The 20,614-nt window shown below is 31.1% G+C and overlaps 1 protein-coding gene across 9 annotated transcripts in view; it reads right to left on the bottom strand.

The window, feature by feature from the left end:
• LOC124360274 (insulin-like growth factor 2 mRNA-binding protein 1) overlaps positions 1-20,614 on the bottom strand; it is an 86,760-nt gene that overhangs the window by 22,234 nt on the left and 43,912 nt on the right. For 5 of the 9 annotated variants that reach the window (XM_046813733.1, XM_046813734.1, XM_046813738.1 and 2 more), the window contains exon 3: positions 4,605-4,640. The exons of the other annotated variants lie outside the window; for them this stretch is intronic. In XM_046813733.1, coding sequence (XP_046669689.1) covers positions 4,605-4,640 — 36 coding nt within the window. The remainder of the gene's footprint in view (positions 1-4,604; positions 4,641-20,614) is intronic. 9 annotated transcript variants of the gene reach the window in all.

The following is a 20,614-nucleotide window of genomic DNA, read 5'->3' on the forward strand; positions in this document are numbered from 1 at the left end:
TTTAACATGGGAAATAGATTAATACATTAGAACCATGTTTTTATACAGTGCTCAAACTGACAATACTATTTACATATCCATTACATTATAGTCCATACAATGGCCATAATAAAGTATCTTTGTTAGAATATATTTCGTAAATATTTTATGTTCAAATTTATTTTAATTTGAGGAATAAAGACAGGCAATAAAACACTTTACTTATTTTGTTTACTACAGCAAAAGTCTTGAACTAAGTTGTTATAGATAAGAGAATCGTGTTAAATATTTTTACATAGACTATACTGATGTTGATTTTGCCCCCTGCAGAGATAATTGTATTTTAAATAGAAGGAACAAAGCTCACATTATAGTAAAGAGGTAAGTTATATCTGGAATACAATTATTAAAATAAATCAATTATTTTTATTTCAAAAACTCATTAAAAAAATAAAGTTATAAGTTATTTAGTATGAATTATTTTATTTTTTAACAAAATTTAACCCGATTTATCTTTTATTTTACTTTCTTTATAATTATAAACAATCACCTTCTTTACAACTACTGTCTTGGCAAACGATAACTATAACATGATATTGTGTAACCTTGTATTTTAGATTACAGCCAAAAAATACAATATAAAATACAAACTTTATGGAATATTGGATGCTTACAATGACAACTATCACACAAGATTAAAATACTGAAGTGGAATACTTCCTCATTTAACTACAGATATAAATTAATACAACAAAAATTTTATTGAAGAGTTAGCTTGTATATGTTCCTTAATTTTATACAAACTTCTAAACGAAGGCAGAAAATGAAACAAGAAACGGAAGTGGGTTTAAGTTGTTAAACCAAAAATGGCAGCCAGTGTAATATATAAACTAAACATGCCTTTACCATCGTCACTTATCATTATCACTTAAAGTGAGGTTAGATTGTTTTGAATGTATATTGTTCGGTATCTGCCTGCAAGTTTCCACAAGAATACTCCTGAACTCTCCATATACATATATATTAAAGCATTATGTTTTTACCCACAGTAAAAAAAATCTATCTCACCATCCCCATGGCAGAGTTGAAATTAAAACGATGTGCCACAAATCCCACATCAACAGTTACATAGTAGCAATGAAAGTACACAGCTATCCCAGTCATTCTGGCCCACTCACTCAGGTCAGTATTAGAAGTATATCAACTTTCTGGAAAATCCTTTTATCATGCTCATGATCGAGTTTAACCTTTTCGGACCAGAACCAAAAGATTACTCAATACTTTGTTGGATTTTTTTTGTTTTGTTAGAATAACAAAAAGAAAAAACAACTAGAACAAACATAGGAAGCTGGTTTTAGTGGCAAAATTTGTAGAATTGTATTGGTTTTAAAAATAAATTGCGAACCCCTTCCAATGTTGAAAATATTGCCTAATAAAAAAAAAGAATAAAAATTTTTGTATGAACGCAAATGAGGCATTGTTTTACTGTGGAAATTGCTTTATTCAATATACAATATTGTATTGTAATGATTTTATATATATATATATATATATATATAATCATTATTACTATCATTGTTTGACATCTATTTATAAATTTATTCCATGCAAACAAGGACGAAACCGAATATATGTAGTTGTGTTAAATAGTATATTTTATTACCAATTAGTTTTCAGTGGTATATTTCACAAAACGTTAGTGGAATTCTAAAACTTTGCAACGGTGATACATGGGCTACGACGTCTGGTAGAGAACTGGTATATAGTCACTGTCGATATGGAACTGGTAAATAGTCGCAGTCGATAAATCGCCGGTTGGTCTTCAGAACGGTCCTATTTTAAACTATATATCGCCGAATGGTCCTCTGCGGGATCCGACTTTGAGCAATTTATCGTTGGCTGCTCCTAAAATGGAATTAAGTTACATTTCCTTTATTGGAATTGGCAAACTTTATACTAGCAAATGTTTATAAATATCGTATTGTAACCTCATATTGATTTATTCTCTGGAAATTGTTTATATTAGGCTTTGAATAAATCATATAAATGTTAAAGATTATAACATAACAAATTAAACATGATGAATGACTGTATGGCCTGAAATTTAAAATGCATAAGTAATTCGTTTATAAATATCAATATATGTTGTACATTAACTTCTCCTTCAAAATAAAATGTATAGCTTAGAACAATTTAAAAAATACAAATTTTCTGATTTATGATGACCAACAGTGTAACAGTATTAGCTATGAGCATATGACCTATCTGCTTAAATTGAAACCTTAATTACATTACATTTAAAGTTTAAATATTTCAATAAACCTTTTTTGTAATATATGTATATTTTTATATAATTTGAAAACTTAACATGATATGTCAGTCTGAACTGTGCAAGCTAACTTTGAGTGATTATGGTCTACTAAGAATCTATTCTGTACATTTTTCTGAGACATATTGTTTTTATATCTGTTTAAATTTCATTGATCAAAATTGAACAGTATTAATTTAAAATATAACTGAAGTCATTGTTTTACTATGAAACTATGGTTTTAAGTTATGTTGTTTGTATATTTTACCGCAATTCATATTTAAAACCTGTATAAAATGTTCTAGATTTATTATCATTTGCATATGAACATTTTTTTTTTAATTGAAAAATATAATTATTTCAGAGCACCATTAAAACTGAGGCTAAATTTTATCAAATCTCAAAAGATGAAATTATTTGTTCTAAATGTATTTTAAATTCTGGTGTGAGGCCATAAACAAAAATGTTTAAATAGTGTGAAAATTACAGGGTTAAATTTATAATAAGTGACAATTGGCAGACATTAATAAAGAATTTAGACTAAAGACTAAAACATTACAAGATGAAGGGATTTTGGTATCTGCCATAATTGGTTTATTGCTGTTCAGAATAACCAAATACTTGCAGGATATCCCTCCATTACTTGTGAGCACCTCAAAAAAACTTATTGAAAATTGAACCCTAAATAAACCGGCAATACAACCATATATGCCTAGAATGTGATTAGCACAAGAAAATGTTTAAGTGTATTGCTAGACACATCTGTGAGCTTAAATATGAGATTGACAATACACTAGCTATTTCAAAAAGTCTCTGAGTAGGTTCATTAATAAATTTAACTGAGTAATCTCATTTGGTAATATTTTTTGTTTCTATTAACTTTATCTGTATATTAAATGTTAGAACATAATTTTATTTTTTGTGAAAAAATAAAGGAAGGAGAGTAAAGATGAGTATTAAAAATGTATATAAATTTACTAGATAATTTTCCATTAACTTTATCTGTATATTAAATGTTAGAACATAATTTTAGTTTCTGTGAAAAAAATAAAGGAAGGAGAGTAGAGATGAGTATTACAAATGTATATAAATTTACTAGATAATTATTACATCCACCCTACAAATGACACACAATTTTTCTTCAAAAAGATTATCCCATACTTATTAAGGCAGCACTGGAAACTTGCAGTAACTGTGATGCTTTAGTGTTGATTATTGTAAATCCATACTTTATCCCTTGTCATTATGTAGTGTTATACAAGCCTTTAGTACAGAATTAAATAAAATAGTTTAAGTACAACTATCTACACATTCTTCACACCATTTAACACATATACAGTTATATGTTTGATAAACAATAAGTGTATAAATGGGCATCCTCTACAAAAGTTTTAATTAAAAAACCAAATCCTTTTAAAGGAGAGAGGCTGATCTTTTAACCTTGTTATGCCTGTCCTTGCCAAAAGACAGGTAATACACTAGAATATATTTAAACTTGGAAACATTTACAGTATTTTTGACAGTAAATATAAAATAATATTGTTGAAGGTGCTGGTGATATGAGCTAAAATGACTCTTTTTAAATTCTGCTTTAATCGTTATTATACGAATAAACCACCAACATTATAAATGTAAATAAAGCGATATTATAGAAAATTTCTAAATGTAGAAAATTGAAAATTGTAAATATTAATTTACCTGTAAGTGGGTGGGTGAATGGAACAAAAATTAGAATGGGCTATCTAGAAATTATGCTGTTATTGCAAAATAATTTGTTCATATTAATGGATCACTGAAAATTTAAATTAAATGTATAGTACATTGTGACTCTTCAACATTAATTTATAGTATTTACAGTAAATAAAAATTGTTCTAAGTTTCTATACACCTCCAATAAATTACAAACTTGTAACAATATATCTATATATTATAAATGTTTAATAAAAATATTCAAATTCTGTGATTTTTTGGCTAAATAAAGTTTGTACAAAATTTGTTGCTGTTTAGTGAAAGCTACTGGATAATATTGTAGAAATAAATTGTATGGTTATCATTATTCACAATTAATGTATTAATTAAACCATCGGTTGACCAATGGTAAATTTCAAATTAAATTAGTAGTTAAATATAGTATAATACTTCCTTATATGAGAAAAAGTAGTTTTAATGGGAGTTAATGTATTAAGAAAACCTGAACACTTATTTAAAATATTTTAAGCCTTTGTGTGAAAAGTATTTAATTTGTACTGCATTTAATGAGCTCAAACTGATAACATTAATACAAAAGTGTCAATTTGAGAAAGGTTTGGCTACAGACCTGCGAGAAATGTACGTTTGCAAACAGCTCCGGACCCTAGACAGACAAAGTCCCATTAACGCCTATCCAGATATTAAAGTTAATTTTAAATTACTCTACAAAATTTGTACAGTATGAAACAGCAATTACAGTATAAAACTGTACTGAGAGGCCGGGTCTATGGAACATAACACTTGACACTGTTACTAGGCATCGATAATCAAGAGAAGGATACATATGTGGTTTAAGGATACATACGTGGTTCGGAGTCCTTGTTAAATTGTAGCATCAGCCACCTTATAGAATACATAGTTTGTATTACATTAATTTTAACATTATTCAAAACATAAATGTTTCTAAATATAATGATCAAATGATAGAATTAGATAAAAGAACTTAAGGAAAACAATATACTGGAATCGTTACAAAGCTAACATTCTTGATGGTGAAGGATAAAGGATGTTTAAAATGATTAAAGATAGATGACTGTGAATCCTTTAGATGACCTTTTACAGTTTTCAGATTACTGATGGATGATGATAGGATGAAATCCTGCTTCGTAAAGTCGGTTTACAACATAAATACTTAATGGGCTGAAACCTTTAAAAAATGGATTTCACATAAACCCATTGTAATTTTCTAGCTATCACTGACTAATAATAATTGACACCTGTAAAGAAAGTGTAAATATCTCACTTAACCTTTTTCAACGAGACTCATAAAATTCTTCATAATTTGTCACAAAACATGTACTTATTGTATGTTTATCTAAATACACAACACGTACATTTCATATAGATTAACATGTCCACGTTAGTTCACATGCTGTTAATGTTACTTTGTTATGATGGGCTAATTAATAACACAACTAGATTTTGAATTTACTGCTAAAATTGTTCTACACAAAATTGAGAAAATAACTCATAAAATTAATATTTTTTGCTTGCGGAAATTTACAAAACAAATTCAAGAATGAAAAAGAAAAAAATGCATGTTTGAACAATTAAATAGACAGCTTATTATCTTTTAATATAAATATTGTTAAAATGTATTAAAAATTACATACAAAATCTTTTGCTTAACAATCAACATAAGGCTAATTCCAAAATAAAACTAGAATACAGGTCAGAACATTGTTCTTGATGTTAATACATTTTTGCAATGCTGTACCACTTTTCTTTCAAAATCATGCCATAAAACTAATGTGGTAATTATTTTAATACATAAAAACTCACATAAAAACGGGTTTTCTCTGATGGATGTATTTCAACATATTCTAATTTGTTTCAGTTATTTTCTTAGTTTAAGAATGAGCTTCAAAGGACTAAAATATTACAGATTCCAAGTAAGGCAATATAGGGGTAGCTTTTGTTCAGGGTGATCTGGACTTGTGTTCTCCCCTTACAAAACAATAAAAACCAGTTTCCTGGGAGGAATTTGAAACAAGGCAGAAAGGCCAAGCTGTGGGACCCAAGGTATGCTTCTATAGGGACAACCAACACAAGCCTCAACCTGCCCCTTATCAGTTACAACTTGCCATTAATATATTGGTTGTTAGCATACTCTTATCATTACTTTTACTGCTAATACTCCTTTGTTATCATTACTCACTCACTACTGTGTGCTGTAACATTGACAATATTCTCTCACCTCATACTGTTCAAATCAGCCACATAAACACAATTGTATATAAGCTGTTTTCAATCAAACGTATATTTGAATACTAAACTGAATGGTGCAAAACATTAGTTTAAATGTCTTCATACTGGACTTTTTATTCTGGAAGAAAAGAGGCGGTGCAGGTAGTTCTAAAATACTGAATAATATATTATTCGTAGAAACCTCATTGATGCTGGATTCGTATTCCCTACTCACAGTAAAAGTGAAATGAATGTAATGCTAACCAAGCAGTTATGTTCTCACAAATAAGTGAAATGAATTTAATGCTAACCAAGCAGTTATGTTATGTTCTCACAAATAAGTGAAATGAATTTAATGCTAACCAAGCAGTTATGTTATGTTCTCACAAATAAGTGAAATGAATTTAATGCTAACCAAGCAGTTATGTTCTCACAGATAAGTGAAATGAATTTAATGATAACCAAGCAGTTATAATCTTACATACAACCCAAATGAATGTAATGCTAACCAAGCAGTTATGTTCTCACAGATAAGTGAAATGAATTTAATGATAACCAAGCAGTTATAATCTTACACACAACCAAAATGAATGTAATGCTAACCAAGCAGTTATGTTCTCACAGATAAGTGAAATTAATTCAATGATAACCAAGCAGTTATAATCTCACAAATACGTGAAATGGATTTAATGATAACCAAGCAGTTATAATCTTACACACAACCAAAATGAATGTAATGCTAACCAAGCAGTTATGTTCTCACAGATAAGTGAAATTAATTTAATGATAACCAAGCAGTTATAATCTTACACACAACCAAAATGAATGTAATGCTAACCAAGCAGTTATGTTCTCACAGATAAGTGAAGTTAATTTAATGATAACCAAGTAGTTATAATCTCACAAATACGTGAAATGGATTTAATGATAACCAAGCAGTTATAATCTTACACACAACCAAAATGAATGTAATGCTAACCAAGCAGTTATAATGTCACGTACATGCGAAACGAATGTAATTGTAACCAAGCAGTGAAAACATCACTGAGCATATTACATTTTGAATATAGTAAATCAATAAAATTCTTAAATCAATATTTGTTCCTCAATAAATGAAAAAGAAATGTGATCACCTACGCTACAGTAGTGTTGTTACTACTTGACGATCGTGGATAGATCCACGCAATCTCGTATTATGAATGCAGTGTCCATGAATGCCAGAGAGAATGTAAACGTGTACCGAACATTGGTTTTCCCACTTGAAGATGACGATGGATAATCTTTCAGATTTCGAACATAGCATCAATAAAACGTACACGCGTACAGAGCAGTCGTTTTTTCGATTTACGAATTATGACGATGAACAAATTGATTAGACTGTGAATGTGGCTCCGACATACGCTTGTGAGAATGATGAGCACGGATATATTCCTGATATTCTGAACTGCTCACGAATATATGCGTGAGGAATGTGGGGGGGTGAGTGACCGGGTCGACACGCACGGCACAGGCAGCGCGCCGGTGGCCGATGTCGCACTCGTTCAGCCAAACTCGCGTCTAGACGTCATTAAACAGTGTTAAAAATAGGCCGCAGTGGCAATAGCAGTGCACTATAACAGAGGTGCACTTTTTCCACTTCCGTTGATAGCACCGCCGCTGTGCGGTGAGTCGAGGCCGGAGTGGCGCAGGTTCAAAGAACTCCAGTGTACTCACACTCGGCCGCGGTATCATTTCTCACTACTGTCGGTCGGGGGAAACTATGTGGATTCCGGCTCAAACCTGTTTCTAGCCTCACGTTGACACAAACATTATCTGCACGTAGTGACAGTACAAATATTACTTTCATTTAGTATCACACTTAACAAAACACGATTTGTAGTATACATGTCGGGTCATCAAAAAAGTTTTTTTCAAGCAATATTTTCATTATTATTTCTGGAAAAGTGTCTCAGAACGAAAATTGGCTACCTTAAATAGAATTTCTTTTGATCCCAAAAAAACGAAAAAGATATGTTTATTATTTATGTAACGGAATTGTTTACAGTTGGATCTCGACAGTCATGCCAATAGTTATAGCCAGGGTGGTATATTAGTATTTAAATCATAGGTTGTCAATAGCTCGTTCATACTCCGCTGGTTAGCAACATCTCCGACAGGCACTTATAAAAATCATGTCTGTCTGATTACTCTTCTTTACCGTTCTGTCGGGGGTTTTCAATGTATTGGTTTATTGTTAATTACTGTTGTTAATACTAATTCTACGCTCAAGCTCCACTATCCCGGATAGCTGGCTAGTCGGAAGATACACTTTTGTACATTCACTGGCCCCGAACACAAGCAACAAAGCCATCCAAGATGTAGTGGGGAAACTGAACCACTTATGACGTTCCAGGAGTACTGTGTTGTTTGTATATATCTTCATAAATGTTTTGAAACAATGTCATAATCAAACTGAGCAAGTATTGTTCATAACAAATGCTTTGTTCGAAGTATAAACGTAGCTTTTTTATGTATTTTCAACGAAATGGCATCAAAATAAATATGGTCCGTTTTTACCACAAAAAGCCGTTGGACTAATTAACGGTTTGACATTTTAATCTACTCCTTCGAAACGTTGGCTCTCACATTATTCCTCCCGTTCTTAAAAGTAACTAACACCTAATACCAAGTTAAAATTCTACATGTAAAATTATACTAAAGTATATATTGTGTGGTATGAAAGAAGGAGCTCCTAATATACTCGTACCGTATACTCTTAATGTTTCTCTACATCCCGCGATTTAAAAATTTAGTATCGAAATGGAGTAGGCTATTTTTAGTTATAAAAGAGAAATATGTATTCCTCACAATATATGTACGGTCCCGAATCAGACAGAAATAGTGTAGTATGGGGACGTTTCAGGCTAATTACGTTCTCGATCTCCAACTCAATCAGTGCATCATCTCAATGTCAAGCTCGTTCTCAAGTCAATTCCTCGTCGGTGTTACATGAACTTACAGAAAACCGCATTTAGCTCATACAGAAATCAGTTAAAGAATTTGTGTAGCTTTCTTCCACTATCAGTTGATTTTAAAGTACGGCTAACCAGTGACAAAGACTTATTGAAGGACGACCACTCGGACACACTCGAGTTTCCACTCGGTCGGTAGGTAATATGGAGGTGATGAGTCACAGATATACAGGGGGTGGGCGGGTGGGGGAGGAGTGAACTGGCGGCCATTGTTGTCGGCACGGGACACGGCAGCGTGGCGTGGAGCGGCGTTGCTAGGGTTTCGAAACTAGTCCACTGTCCCTGTCCCAATACAAAGTAGGCCAGAGTGGGGTGAGGCGGCTACCCTGTCCACACACGTGTCCACACACCCCGGGCCGGCCCGGCTCGCTCCCAACCATGTACTGTTACACGATTCTTTACTTTTAACTGAATGTTCTAAGAAATTTGTTTGGAATCAATAAATTAAACACACCCTCCCCAGATCTTCTAAACTCTATACAGAATAGGTTTTTTAGTAACCTAAACATGGATGTAAGACCAGTTTGAACACAATTTTATTGTTTAAAAAAAGTTTAACAAGTTTTCCTGAAATCTAGCCTTATATTTGTCTATATTGGGTAAGCTAGATATTCCGTGATCATTACCTTAACGTACTACCCTCTAAGCGCTAACCGTCCCAATCGGGACGGTTAGGGTGCCGTTCCCAGTGCTGCCGTCTCGATCGGGACGGTTAAAACATCGGTTCAATAATTCCTTTGCTATTTCGTTAATAATGTTCATATCGAGATTTATTTTATATAATATTACTCAGAAATAGATTCTCTATCGAAATATAGAGTGCAACGTAGGTGTGCGACCAAAATTCTTCTTCTTAAGTTGAAACATTTTTGGAGAGTGACTGCCAAGAGGAGCAGAGCAACTCGAGAAGCAGAAAGTGGTTCAGATTAGATGTTGACTTTTTTAATTGTAAATAGAAATTTAAAATTACATAATAAATCTTGAGTAATAAACATTTAAAACATTTTACTAATTAAAATGTTTGAAATAAAAAGTGAACATTGTTGTTTAGTAGTGGAAAATACGTCAATGACAATAACACTCTAGAAATGTGATTTTTTTGTGTTCCGTTAAACTTTTATATCATGAAAATCGAACTCAATATTTCCTCCAAATTCATTAGCTAATACATAATAATTGGCAGAAACATCTGAACAGCTACAAAAGTAAATGGAAACACTTAATATTTTTTTTAATAACATGTTTGTAGGAGTTGTCATAGACTAATGGAAATCGTTTGATTTGTACATACAAATTCGGAAACTAACACCGCTATATATATACTGATATATCTTACCACAAGAGTATAACATGTTTGGAACAGATGAAAAAAAAGGTACACACAAGTTGTACCAAAGTATACACAAGTTGATTCTGCTGAGCATTCCAATTGTGTCACTCGGGAGTTAAAGTGAAATAGTATCGATATATTACGATTTGCTCACATAGCTTACATACGCTGTTTTGCCACACGTCCCAATAGAGAAGATATTGTGCCACTTGGGAGTCAGTATTAACATTACTATAGCTAGAGAAGTATCACTTGTATGATGTTTGCACCCAGAGCATGATACACAAGCTAATTCTGCTGTGCATCCTAATAGGCATGGTGTCAATTGAGAGCCAAAGTGACAAGTATCACTTTGTTTTGCTCACAGAGCTTACACAAGCTGATTTTGCTGCACGTCCCGTAACAGACATTGAGTCACTTGGGAGTCAAAATATTTTAACATTACAACGAGGTGTATTGAAAAAGTATCCAACATTAAACATAAAAAGGTTAGAATATTTATTAATTAATCATTTTTGTACTAGTTTTTTTGTTAATAGTCAGTCCCTAAGAGACTTCACTTATAAGTACTCCAGCAAGAAGATTAATTCGGAATAGATTTCAGTTGAGCCGTGATCTCAAATCAGAAACCTTTGGCACATAAGTGGCGGAACAACCAGAAATCACATAGTGCAATATCAGGAGAGCTGATATAATAAAGAGATGCTGTGTTTTGTCTTGGAACAAGTTGGGGAAATTGTGCTGGACCACTGTCCTAATGAAGCTGTATCATCTAGGCCATATAAGAAATTTCGAAGTAGTACTCTTTAATGAGTTGGATGCGTACTTTGATGAACTACTAGACTGCACAGTCTAGAGTGCAGGGTAAAACAGCCAGCATGGTCTAGACTAAACTATTTTCACTGAGAAGACAGTACTTTGGGATCCGAGGCATCCATACGCATAAACCCGCAACTCCTTGCTTGTTATGATTTTTTTTTAATTGTGGTAATTCTAGTTAATGTACTTTCTAGTTACTGAGCGATTTCTAGCTGCAAATGCTTTTGTTCTTCTGACAATTTCTTTGGAACTAATTTTGCTATAGCAGCACAAGGTCAAATTTTCTGCTAAAACTGGATAAATTGAAATACGAGTGATGCTTGCTCTGTAGCTAGATCATGGACAGACAGTAATATGTCGAAAATCCTCCATTAAAAAACAAACTTGATTGATAACTTTATTATTTTTAAATTACAGCATTGACATTGATAAGCCAACTTAATGTTGTTACATCAATAACATATTTATTTATTACTGATTCACTGTTCATTGAAGTGAAAACCTGTTTTACCACTCTTTTGTCTGTATTACACTTAAAGCACATTCCCTGTATTTCACTTAAAGCAATTTTTGAATGGTTTTTATCTTGGGAATCAAGTTTTTTTTTTAATCGGAATCAATTTACCTTTTTCACATTTACCGGCATAGTAAATAAAAAAGTGGGTTTGACACTGCAGTTGACTGACACCACAATGCCGAACTCATGTGACGACAATGCGCACAATATTTAAATAATATAAATGCCAGCATATACCTCATTCTAGTAATTTCCTGTATAATAGAAAATACAGTCGGATACTTTTTGAAAACACCTCATATGGCTAAAGAAACATATCAATACATGATTGTTAGCAATCAGAGCACACACAAATATATTCTACTTAGTGCCAATAGAAGATTTTGAGATTACAAAGCTAACTAAAAAGAAAAATGGAATATTACCACACGGTAACGAGAACTTTACCAGATGGCAGATTTGTGGAGGTATGTATTTATTTACAATAAATGTTCAGAGAGTGTTCATCCATCAAAAATCCAAGACCTTTGTACGAATAAAACTTGCTAATTGTAACCTTTTTCATTTAAATGAGTTCAAAAGAGAGAATTTTTATTTTGAATAAATGTAGTGTTTATATAATCCATAAGTTTGTATTAATTAATGCTATAACTAACTACCAAGCCGTGCAGTGTAAGCCCCAGTAATAAACATGTTTATAGTTCATAAAAATTACAATTAGTCTAATCTCTTACATCTGTAACAATAAACTCAGCTTAAGAATTTCTGAACCTGGCCAGTTCAAACCCACAGCCATTAAGATTCAAGAATAACAGTTTTATTATTAAGAAATGTTACACAGAATATTTTGTGTACATGGGGAGTGTATATTTATAATAATTCTATGATCATAACTATTACGAAACACTAAGATAGAATATTTATAAATAGAGTAAATAAACATAATTATGATTAAGGTCTCTAAAACTTAAATCTTGTGACTTGTACAGTTAAGTACCAAAAGAAAACAATTTTACTATGTAGGTTTACGAAATTAAATAAGCACACAGAATTAAATAAGCTAATCACACGTATTACAGCCACTTTCATGAAATATTAAGATGAGGGAAAAGACTATTTAGAACTAACTAAATTAAGGAAGATTTGTTTCTCCCAAATTGATCCTAACATTATTTGACTGTAATAAAAACTGTTGGTTAATTTGATTCATATTTCACATCTTATAGGAAGGAAATAATTTACATACATTATACTTTATTTATATATATTTCAATTTTTTGCCAGAAACAACAAAGGTATAAACATTATTTACATACATTTGTATTACACTATTATAGTTTTGTTTCCGTTTAAGAGAACAAGCTAGTCAGCTGCTGGTTATGCATTTCAATGGTTATTATTATCAATATGGTTTTTCATTTTTATATATAAACAATAGTTTGTTATTTATATTCAAGATACAGTATTGTAGTAAGAATATCCACGATGAATATTAATTAGAAAGAATTAATATTAACAGATAATCAGATTGTAAACCACCTATTCATTAGCACTAAGACACTAAATCTACGTTTTTAAGGGAAACATCTTTTTATCTAATAAAAGTTTCTATGTATAATGCAGTTCTAAACCTTACCCTAAACAGACCCTAAGTTGATTGGCCAGCATTCCCTTCTAAAATGGATTTTACATTTCATGTTGACTCAGAGTTTGTTTAAAAGTCGTGCTGTTGACTATTTGTTATTTTGATATTTATTTATCATGTATAACTTATTTTAGTTGTCTAAATTCATACTATTTAATTACACTCTTAGATGTTAACACTACTCAACAACAAAGTTTTTTTGGTCAAGACAAAAGCAGAGATGTTCAAAAATTCATTACAAATACTTTTTGTCGCTTCAACGTAATCACAGTATTTTTGTAAAATCACTTGAGTAGAAGGTAAAAACAGTTGCACTACAACAATTATAACGTAAATAATATAAAATGATGTATGGATGATGTTCAAAGTCACCCATGTTTCTTTAACTTAGTTAGCCCTTTCATTCATAGAACGTTTATACCAAAGTTAAAGTAGAGTACTTAATTTTAAGTTCAAGTCTTTTCTACTTATGTGTAATGTATGTATTTTAATACATAACAGGCACAAATAACTGTAACTGTTTCAAAAATCGCAGTATAAAATGTTTTAAGCTCATTTCAATTTTTTGCGAGACCCTTCTCACTCTTGTAATCCCCATCGGTCATTTACACCTTAGGAAGTATTTTTATCATTCAATCATTTTTATTTTGACAAATTCTGTAAAAACTTACCAAACTAATATAATAAAAAAAGTCCTAGTGCGTGTTAAACTTGTATACACAACAAGAAAACACCAGTGTGCCCCAATCCATTGAAGGCAATAACGGAATATTCAAAAATGTTTTAACTTTTCAGCAATTAAGTAATAATTACTGAAATATGATTTTCTACGAAAGATAGTCTTCTTCTTAAAACTGTTTTCAATTCAAAGTGCTTGACCATAACTATATATTATCGGTTTATTAGTGATTAATTAATTACTCGTAGCATAGAATCTAAAATGTATACAAGGATATGCTTTTGCATAAAATGTGACTATAATACGTCATACATTTCCATTCATTAAGGACAAAGAATAAAAAGAACCGCATAATGAAGGTTAATGGGATTATGGGCATTTGTCATCATTATTTGTTACAACAAGTATAACACTGTTTGAGAATTGAAATCCACCCTCTTCAGTTGCCAAAAAACCCCTAATATACTCATACTTGACATTGACAAGGAAAACATTTTGACATCTGAAGAAGACTGTACATTTTAATAGTCAAAATTTTGTGTTGTACTTTTTGTAACATATCAATGGCAAATGTCCAAAATTCTATAATCCCGTAAAATTATTCCCTATCAATAAGAAACTTACGTACCCTACATACAAATATTCATGAGAAAAAAAACTTCATCAAATTTTAGTTCTTAGATATTAATTTTTCTAGCGTCAGACATTCTAAAAGAATTTTAGTCAAAAGTGCAGAATAAAATTTGTTGGGTTTCCACAATTACAGAGCAATCTTTAGTAATTAGCATAGTGATTTTAAAATGTCATAACTTTAGAATATATTGGCCAATGTCAAATGTTACACAAAACCAAAGAAGTAATAAAAAAACCCATACAACAAAAAGAAGTCATAACTTTCACCATATCTACAAACTATACTTTTCACTATATTTACCAATTTTTATCAAATTATTTCAGAAAAAAGCATCATTTCAAACATTGACTGTTGTCGCTGCTTCTAATTAATCAACTGTGTTGCAGTATATTATGCGATTAACAGAAAACATTTTTTTACTAATTTTAATCTAAATAAAATACACACCAATATCACATTTTTAACTCCTAGGAATCTTAATTTACCCTGTGTCCAAGTTTTCAGATGTCTAGAAAAAAAAATAAATAGTGTGTACTGAAATTTTTGTAATGTTCAGAACTGTTTTATCACACCACACAAACGTACATTTTTTCAAAACATAAGGTTACCAAGACAATGGCAATGAAAGAGCTAGGTTATATTACAAGTTACAGGTAGATTACTCTGTAAAATAATATAATAAAGGTGTACATTAATACAGGAAGTTAAATTAAATATTTTTTGGGTACTTCGGTATTATACGGACACCACTATTTTTGGAAGAGGTTTTTCTTACCGGGGATCTAAAAAACTACATTATTAGAAAGAACAGACTATGTTTTACTCACTTTGAAAATTGCCTGTCTTATGACAATCGATGATGGTGGTTATGATTGATGGTTGGTGAAAATGAGGCCACTGTTCCTATCTACTATTCGCTATGCGATATACATAGGTTAAGATTAGGTTATCATGAATATGTTACTAGAAGTACAAAGGTTAAAGATAACCTTTAGTAGTGCTCACGAGATCTGAGTTTGAATTTAGGTACTCAAGGGATGTTTTTTTCTTTATTCGCCTAGATTTTGGAATGGCGACAGCACCGATGCCCGACTGATGGCAAAGAGCATGTCCAATCGTTACTTTCCTGACCTCAGATCACATACCTGACCGTCCAAGTTTTTCGATGCCAGATCACGTAGGATGATCTGAGGTCAGTAAAGAACGAATTGGTAATATCCCTGGCCATCATTTAGGGCTTCGGTAGCGTCAGAAATTCTGATGAAAAAGAATAACATCCTTCAAGATAGTTCCTAAACTAACGCTCAGAATTCATGAGTCCTTGTTAACTTTCAATATTTATAATAAGTATTTACCTATTTTAACAGCCTAATAACACATAGTAGATAGGGACTGAGTAGCTTCCTTCTCGCAAACACCACTTCCTTTTTGGGAGCCAGAAAACAAGAACCGATCGTCATAATGGCATGTAATTTTCACAGCAAGTTAAATAAGTCTGTTCTTTCCATTTATGTAGTTTTTTAGGTCCCTGATAAAAAAAAACTCTTCCAACAACAGTGGCTTCCTTTCCATTGCAGTCAAGTCCAAACACCCAAACACCTTAATTGAATATTTAAAAAAAGAAAATATTTACTTAAAGCAAGTCACATTATTCCTTGTTTTTTTTTCAAAAGGAAAGTGTTTAGAAAGATAATTTTCTCCAGGCAACCATTTACAAGTCCAATACATTATAAACAAACCTAGAAAAGTAACTAGTAGCTGAACAGGCTGGCAGAAATAGTCTCAATCCATCAGCACAGGTAACCAGGTACATCTCTGTTTTGATGATGGCAAATAAAAAAAACATCCCTTGAGATAGTACAGTAAAATATCTAAATTCTAGAAAGTCTGACCACAAGTGCTTGATAATTCCCTATATTGATGGACTAGCCTATTTTGAAAATGAGCTAACTTATTTCCAAATAGGTGTGTACGATTTATAATATACTACAATAGAAAACTTTTTAAATAGTTATAGATCATATAAGATAACATTTAAGGAGTAATAACAGAAATATATTAGTAACAAGTTATCTTTAGCAGTTTTGAAATGTACACTACAATGTTAAGGGTAGGGTACGATAAGCGGACCCCGTTTTTTATATTGAAGAATGTAATCATCGATACCTAATATTTACATCTCAAATCCTAGACTATCAATCAATATAAAGCATATATAGTCCTCAATAACAATCAAATGTTTTAAATTAAAATATTAATTTAATATTTACAGTGATCAAACAAATTATTATAACCAAAATTAGGAAAACTGAAGACGGCCACATTTGCTCCTCTCACAGTTACAGTTGTTTCTTTCCCACAAATTTCACATAATCGGTTTTTCGTTACGTGTCCAACATTTTGAAGTCACGAAAAACATGGCTTATCATCTTTCAAGGCAATGTTGTGTAGTTTTCTAAAATTGACTGTCATTTTTAATAATCAAATGTTACTTATATAAAATTAAAATATTACATTACGAGTATTATTTGAAAGTGTTTACAGCTAAAGGTATAGATTATTTAAGTTAATTGTTCAAAATAATTAATCAGTATCAATTTATTATATCGATGGTTATTATTAAGTAATATCGTTTGCCAATTTCGATATAAAAAACAGGGTCGACTTATCGTACCCTACCCCGATGTTAATATCAGGGATGAAAGAGTGCAGTGATATGCTTAAATTGAATTGAAAATGTAATTATGCCATTAATCGGGTGAAAGATTTTACTGTTTAGAATACGTAGAACATACTAATTCGAGGCGTTATACTTGAATCATACATCATAAGGTGTTATTATAGCACTAATATATATATATATATATATATATATATATACCAATTATAATATAAAAGAGCAAGGAAATCAGCTGCAGTATACGAACCCCAAGACATTGCGCAAACCAAGACATTGTGCAAACCAAGTTTTCGTTATAAATATTCAAACTATTGAATATAAACATATTCCAACTACAAAAACATTATTATATAAAAAAGCACTATTAATGAAAATCAGCCATGAACATTTATTGGACATATTTATATTTGACAATTGTTTAAAGATTTGTGTAGTTCTTAAAATTAGAGAGCACATAGCCTAGATCAAAGTATAAATTAATTTTGTAATTCCTCAGATTTTATTGCATTAAAAAATGGGGTAGTGACATTATCCTAGTGTAAACGTTAAACAGTATAATAAAGTTACACATATAAACTTTAGTATCAATCAAGTTAATGTTTACCAAGTTATTCAATCAACATAGGCTAACAAAATGAAAAGCGTTTCAACCTTGAAGAGATACAATTCAAATATATTGTAGACTGTACAAATTTAAAGAAAAACTTAAATAAAACTTACTGTGTTGTGTTAAAAGTTAATACATTCAGAGCTGGTAAAACTATATTTTCTATAAGGCCTATAAATTAGGAAGAAGTCTTAACCTCAAATTTGCTTCTACTCAGCCTAACCTCAACACAGATTGAATAGCCATATTTTAGATGAATGCAGGGAAGATACTTATTGTTCTTATTAACGTAATTTTATTAATATTACTTTAATATGTTACAAAAATCTAAATGAACTACTTTTAATGGAACAGGGCCATAACCTGTACAGTACATCAACGTGTACTTTTATTTAGGTAACTTGATATAGGCTACTAGTCCACATGTGCATCTTCATCATTATAAAAAATAGTTTTGTTTAAGTAAATATACTGGCAGAATGTCTACAATAAAACAATGCATAACACTAAAGCTTAATTTTTCTAACTACATGAGGTAGGCATAGAATTTTATAAAAAAGCATGCAGTTGATTTAAATGTATTACAAGTTAATTACAATTCAAAGCAAGCAATACTTTTTAAAATTACTTACTGATAACAAAAACAATGGCAGTATAATAGGTTAGCTGGCAATGAAGAAAGAAAAATCACATAAAAACCCCGTTTTTATAACAACTATAATAAAGAAGAGGCAGGGCGTTGCCTTGAATAACAACACACGTCACAAGTTCTCAAGTAAGATAAGACATCACTCTGAACCTGGGTAGAAAAATAACAAACAATACACAACATTGAAACGACTTTTATCAGGTACAAACTAAAATTAACAAGGAAATACGTTATTTTTTAGATACCGAAAAAACAACGCCCTACATTTTTAACGACCGAGTTATGGAAGGAACACAGGGCCGACGAAAAAGTACAAAAAGTAAAACCAGTTTTGGGCCAGCCAGCCACGAAGCACTCACAAGCCTATGCCGGCCGGCAACACTGCTGCCAACTCTACAAACGAAAATTATGTGATCCGTGGAAAATAGTCGTACTGGTGTCTACAAGAATAAAATGCTCATTCTATAACATTTTAAATATACAATATGTTGTATGACGAACAAGGACTACATTAATATTTTTAATATATTGTTTTTTATTAGTTTCAACTTTTCTTAAAATCACTTTCGCAAACTTTTTATTAAAATAAATTCAAATCTTATATTACACAAGAAAGAACATTAAACATTTGATTATGTGATTTGATTAACTATCTGCTATTTTGTTGTATTAGGTTCATTACGGTTGCATATTATGACAGGGGGTTCGAAAAACAGAAACATTTCTCGGGCTGTAATATAAAAGATATAAGCAACATATTCAGTACGTTGATAAATGAAAGAAAAAGAGACCATAAGAGTTATATTATATCTATACGAGGGATCACCACTCTTGTAGTAGTGGAAAGGGGGTATGGGATGCTTAATCTTGTTGGTAATGTAGGAATCACTTTTGATATATTATTGAATAGCAATGTAAAAAAATGCAGAACGAAGTGGAGAGGGGTGGCGTATTGATCATATTCTTATGTTAACTCGTCTCGCTAAGATTTATTTAGTAAATAACATATTACCATATTATAGAATAAAACTCGTTTAAATATTTAAATGTATATCCACACAGAATTAGTTTTACCTCTATAAATTACCTTATAAATGCATACACCGACGTCGCCTAAAAAATTACAAATATGTATTTCTTTTCCTAGTTAAAAACTAAATTTGTGTCATGTCACGCGATGTATACGTCATGACTCTTGTTATACTTATTATAATAAGCATATTGTAATATGCCTGATTAAATTTAACCTATTATATAATGAGAACTGGTGTCCAAACTTTGGAATGAGAAAATCTACGATTTTTCTACACACACGAGTTTTTGGACGAACTATTAGAAATTTCTTTCTACAGCGTATTCTATTAGTACAAATTAAAATATGAGTCCACAAATGACTCATTTCATAAGTGCATGTCCCCGAAATTAGCCAAAAAATATTTTAGCGCTTTGACAAACCGGCATAAAAAATAAATTGAGATAACGACTACTTTTCAGCTAATTGTGGTAAAAATATGAATAAATATACTAAGGCATTATTTAAAAATTACCTTTTTAAAATAAACAAATATCTATCTGTATGTTACACTGAGAATATAAAAATACTTTCTCTGAGTAAATGTTTCATGAATCAAAATCTGTGTTTAATTTTTAATAAATACGAGTGAAATATAAAATTAAATAATGAAACAAAGTTCTAACAAATAGTGATTTTAACACTGCGATTCGCCTTTTCGGGCATACTAATCTTTGAACATAATGACGTCAGAAACTGTTTGAGGCAAAAGATTCAGGACACAATTTTGAACTTTGTTAATAACAGC

This window comes from Homalodisca vitripennis, chromosome 4 (assembly GCF_021130785.1).
Source record: "Homalodisca vitripennis isolate AUS2020 chromosome 4, UT_GWSS_2.1, whole genome shotgun sequence".
Lineage (NCBI taxonomy): Eukaryota > Metazoa > Arthropoda > Insecta > Hemiptera > Cicadellidae > Homalodisca > Homalodisca vitripennis.